At 44.6% G+C, this 4,142-nt stretch overlaps 1 protein-coding gene across 4 annotated transcripts; it reads right to left on the bottom strand.

Moving 5' to 3' along the window:
- Positions 1 to 410: 410 nt before the first annotated feature.
- Positions 411 to 3,505, bottom strand: LOC144486624 (zinc finger and BTB domain-containing protein 39-like). 4 transcript variants are annotated; one of them, XM_078204671.1, is made up of 2 exons: positions 3,341 to 3,479; positions 411 to 2,752 (listed from the first exon to the last, which is right to left on the bottom strand). In XM_078204671.1, the coding sequence occupies exon 2, from the start codon at positions 2,646 to 2,648 to the stop codon at positions 510 to 512; it is 2,139 nt and encodes a 712-aa protein (XP_078060797.1). In that variant the 5' UTR covers positions 2,649 to 2,752; positions 3,341 to 3,479; the 3' UTR covers positions 411 to 509. The 4 variants fall into 4 exon arrangements, with proteins under 4 accessions (XP_078060797.1, XP_078060796.1, XP_078060798.1 ...); XM_078204670.1 differs by having other exon boundaries at positions 424 to 2,752; positions 3,466 to 3,505; XM_078204672.1 differs by having other exon boundaries at positions 424 to 2,752; positions 3,366 to 3,453.
- Between the last annotated feature and the right edge of the window lie 637 nt (positions 3,506 to 4,142).

The following is a 4,142-nucleotide window of genomic DNA, read 5'->3' as shown; positions in this document are numbered from 1 at the left end:
TAGCATGGCCAATCCACCTAACCTACACATCTTTGGACACTAAGGGGCAATTTAGCACAGCTCAATCCATCTAATCCGCACATCTTTCGGACTGTGGGAGGAAACCGGAGCACCCGGAGGAAACCCACACAGACACGGGGAGAACGTGCAAACTCCACACAGTGACCCAAGGCGGGTATTGAACCCGTGTCCTTAAATCTTAAAGCTAAGTCAATATAGTTTTGTCCCTAAATGTTTTTGGAGCCACAGCTTTTCTGAATTTTAGGTACTTCGATTGCAAGTAATCTAAGGCATAGTGCTGCATTTCTGCAGTTGAATGGTATGTGTAGCCTGACCAAAATAACAGCACTAGTAATATTTTTTTAAAAATTGTCTATTGGCACCATCCTTAAAAAAGTGATCTGAGTTTTGAAGGTTCCAATGTACATTAAAATGAGACTTTATTTGATGTCTATGTCTGAATACAGTTTTCAAACCAACATTGGAACTGGTTTTTTTTCACGCAAGTGTTAGTCCATCATTTTTACTGGCTGTTTGGAATGTACAATGTACATAAAAGTCTGCGCAATGTTAAAGTCAGGAGGAAGGCCTCCATCTTTGTGCATCTCCACGTGTTTAATCATAAGGTTCAAGGTGGGACAGTACTTCTGGCAAACTGTGCAGCAATACATGAGGGCACCTGAATGGGTCTTTAGATGGTTTTTGACAGTCGATCGCCCCCTAAAGAACTTGTGGCACAGCTTGCATTCATAGGGTTTCTCTCCTGAGTGGATTCGCAGGTGATACTGAAACTCGCTAGAATGGGAAAACCTCTTCCCGCAAAATTCACATTCGTACCAGTTCCCTTTCGAGTTGATCTTGACTTGGTTTGAGGGAAGGGTCAGAAGAGTGTCTTGGTGTACACCAGGCATATGTCCATCACTTGTAGACTCGTCTGATGGTGACGTTGTTAAGGTCTTTTTGAGCCACTGGTGTTGAGCAATGAGACCTTTTGTGCCATCTACATTATGCCTCTTATGTATCTTCACATGGTTTTGGTAAGAGGCTTCTAACCGAAATTTTCTACTGCAGAAATTACATTCATATAAATATTCCATACCCTGGTGTGAGGCCATGTGTTGCTCAAGAACTGTTCGATCTACAAAGCTATTACCACATACAGAACAAGAAAATATTGATATGTTCATGTGGGACAAAACATGCCACATTAGGCTACAGACTGATCTAGACGGTTGTTCACAGACACAACAGGACAGACTTTTCATGTCGAGATGAGAAAGGATATGCTCTTTCACAGCAAGGTAGTCTTTATTTATGGCCTTTCCACAGACAGCACAAAACAGTTCTGTGGGAGAACCCCCAAAATTAGCTTCAGCCGGCAGGATGGTATTTGGCTGTACAATAATGTTAGTGTCATGTGGTTTCCCTTTCCTATGTCCAGCCACTTGCCACTGCGTCACAAACTTCATTTCACACATGTCACATGAGAAAAGGAAGATTCCAACATGAGACAAAACGTGGGTGATTCGCGAGCTTCTGTCAGTGAACTTGGCGCCACACACTGTGCACAGCCCTTCTTTTGTATCAATGTGTAGTTTACCATGTTGTCTAAGCAGCCCTATGTTGGCCGGTAACACCTTGCCACACACCTGGCATGGCATGCTCTTACCTTCACCATTAACATCCTTAACACAGACAAGATTGTCATCTTCGCTATCATCTGTTAGCTCAATTATCTCTTCAGAAGGGCCTCTGCTCTCTTGGTGGTCATCAAAATTAAGGCCATCTTGCTCAATACCTTCAAACTGCATGCACTCCATTTCCTTCATTGAATGAACCTGGAGGTTATCACTGTTACTGACACAGGAACTACTATTCTCTTTGAGAGATTCTCCTGCCATCAATAAACTGGTTTGATTATAATATCCATTACTCTGTATTTCATACAGCTCACATGGGCCTTTACTAGAGGCCAGAGACACATTTTCAGTTGATGCAGACTGGCTGTATTCCATTTCCAGGTTATCCTCAGTTTTTGTTGACTGTTGGTACATCACTGGCATAGTCGGACCATTTTCATTCACAAGGTTTTGTTCTTCACTTTTAAAACTCTCCCCTACTTCAACCTGCATGATATAACCTCTGTTTTGACAAAACTGTGGGCCTTGGCTTCTGGAGTCTGACATGGGGGGATTTTGGTCATTTGAGGTCCCGGTTAGAGGGACATAGCCTTCAGTCGATCCCACCGTCTGCTTGTTGGTTTCTGTTTTTTCCAAGTCAGGGAAGGTAGAGTAACAAGCCTTCAGGAGATCCTGCATGCCCAATTTCTCTGCCATCTCATAGATAACACCCACATTGATGAGATCAGTGAAAAGCTCAGCTGTATAGATAAAATTCAAAATTCTTTCAAAATTGGCCGGGGTGATAAAGTCTACCACATATGTTCTTGCAGTGTTAACCTCAGAATTGAGAAAGAGCTTCTGGAAGTAGCCAGCGGCACAGGCCAGCACTGACTTATGTGCTGAAAATGTCCGGTTGCCAACCACAATTATTACATCGCACATGGTTTCAGATAGCCTAAACTTATTGAGTTCCTTAAGAAGGTTATTAGGGTGGTCAGCACTGTGCAGTTTAATTCTCATACCCATTTCTGTTAGTGCTTTGAGAAACTTCCACTAAAATCAAATTGGATGGCCAATAAAGTACTTTGCCTTACACCTTTCCATGAACGTTATCTTGTATAAACATAAGCCTGCAAATGAGAACAGTTAGGTCAGTCACAATGCAAAATTCTACAAATATAACAAACTTCAATGCCTTATGTATCTTCTCATTCCAACCGGGGACTTACAATTGTGGGATTTACAGGTTGCATTTGACAATGTACTAACGTCTCAAGATATTTGGATTGCATATATTCATTGGAAAAAACATAAAAGAGTATTTTTGACATTCCACCTATTCACAAAGTAAAATTAATTTAATAAAGTTTGTTTAAGATATATTAAAGACAATCTTTATACCACTCCATAATGTGAGGAAGAAATTGGTATGAAGTATTGTGCAGCCAGTTGATGTTAGATTTCACTGTCCTGACAGAGGCTGGGCTCCTGGCCCGGCTGGGAGTCTGAGACTGCCTGGAGGGACCCTGGCTGGGTATGGGGTGGAGCCCAGCCCCCAGGCACTGGGTTATGGGCACAGTCTGGCCCGCGGTAACAAAGGCCCAGGCTGAGAGCTCAGACATTTTGTTTTCCTGCAGCACCGACACCCTCCCGGCCTGAGGAACACATCCTGCTCCAGGTCCAAACCCCGCTTCACCCCACACTCTTCACCAGCTTACCGGCTGCTTTATAATAACATTACACCTTTTTTTCACCGCCATAGCAACACCGACAATTTCCAAGGCCCACAGCAGCTGGGGAGTCTGTTTAAAAACTATCAAAGAGACTAAAACACCGCACATACCCTACTCCAGCGGCACTGAGCCGGGGGTGGCGCCACCCTGCCGGCCGGAGGACTCTATACTCCCAGTGCTGTCTCCGCCCTACCGGCCGGAGGATTCTATTGTCCGTGTGCTGTCTCCGCCCTACCGGCCGGAGGACTCTAAACTCCGAGTGATGTCTCCGCCCTACATAGAACATAGAACATTACAGCGCAGAACAGGCCCTTCGGCCCACGATGTTGCACCGACCAGTTAAAAAAAAACTGTGACCCTCCAACCTAAACCAATTTCTTTTCGTCCATGAACCTATCTACGGATCTCTTAAACGCCCCCAAACTAGGCGCATTTACTACTGATGCTGGCAGGGCATTCCAATCCCTCACCACCCTCTGGGTAAAGAACCTACCCCTGACATCGGTTCTATAACTACCCCCCTCAATTTAAAGCCATGCCCCCTCGTGCTGGATTTCTCCATCAGAGGAAAAAGGCTATCACTATCCACCCTATCTAAACCTCTAATCATCTTATATGTTTCAATAAGATCCCCTCTTAGCCGCCGCCTTTCCAGCGAAAACAATCCCAAATCCCTCAGCCTCTCCTCATAGGATCTCCCCTCCATACCAGGCAACATCCTGGTAAACCTCCTCTGCACCCTCTCCAAAGCCTCCACATCCTTCCTGTAATGTGGGGACCAGAACTG

Source organism: Mustelus asterias, unplaced genomic scaffold (genome assembly GCF_964213995.1).
Source record: "Mustelus asterias unplaced genomic scaffold, sMusAst1.hap1.1 HAP1_SCAFFOLD_417, whole genome shotgun sequence".
NCBI lineage: Eukaryota > Metazoa > Chordata > Chondrichthyes > Carcharhiniformes > Triakidae > Mustelus > Mustelus asterias.
This window is presented reverse-complemented; position numbering and strand designations above follow the sequence as displayed.

Bases quoted from the DNA above. Each gene is read 5' to 3' on its own strand.
- LOC144486624 (XM_078204670.1), bottom strand. From the start codon at position 2,648: ATGGGTATGAGAATTAAACTGCACAGTGCTGACCACCCTAATAACCTT.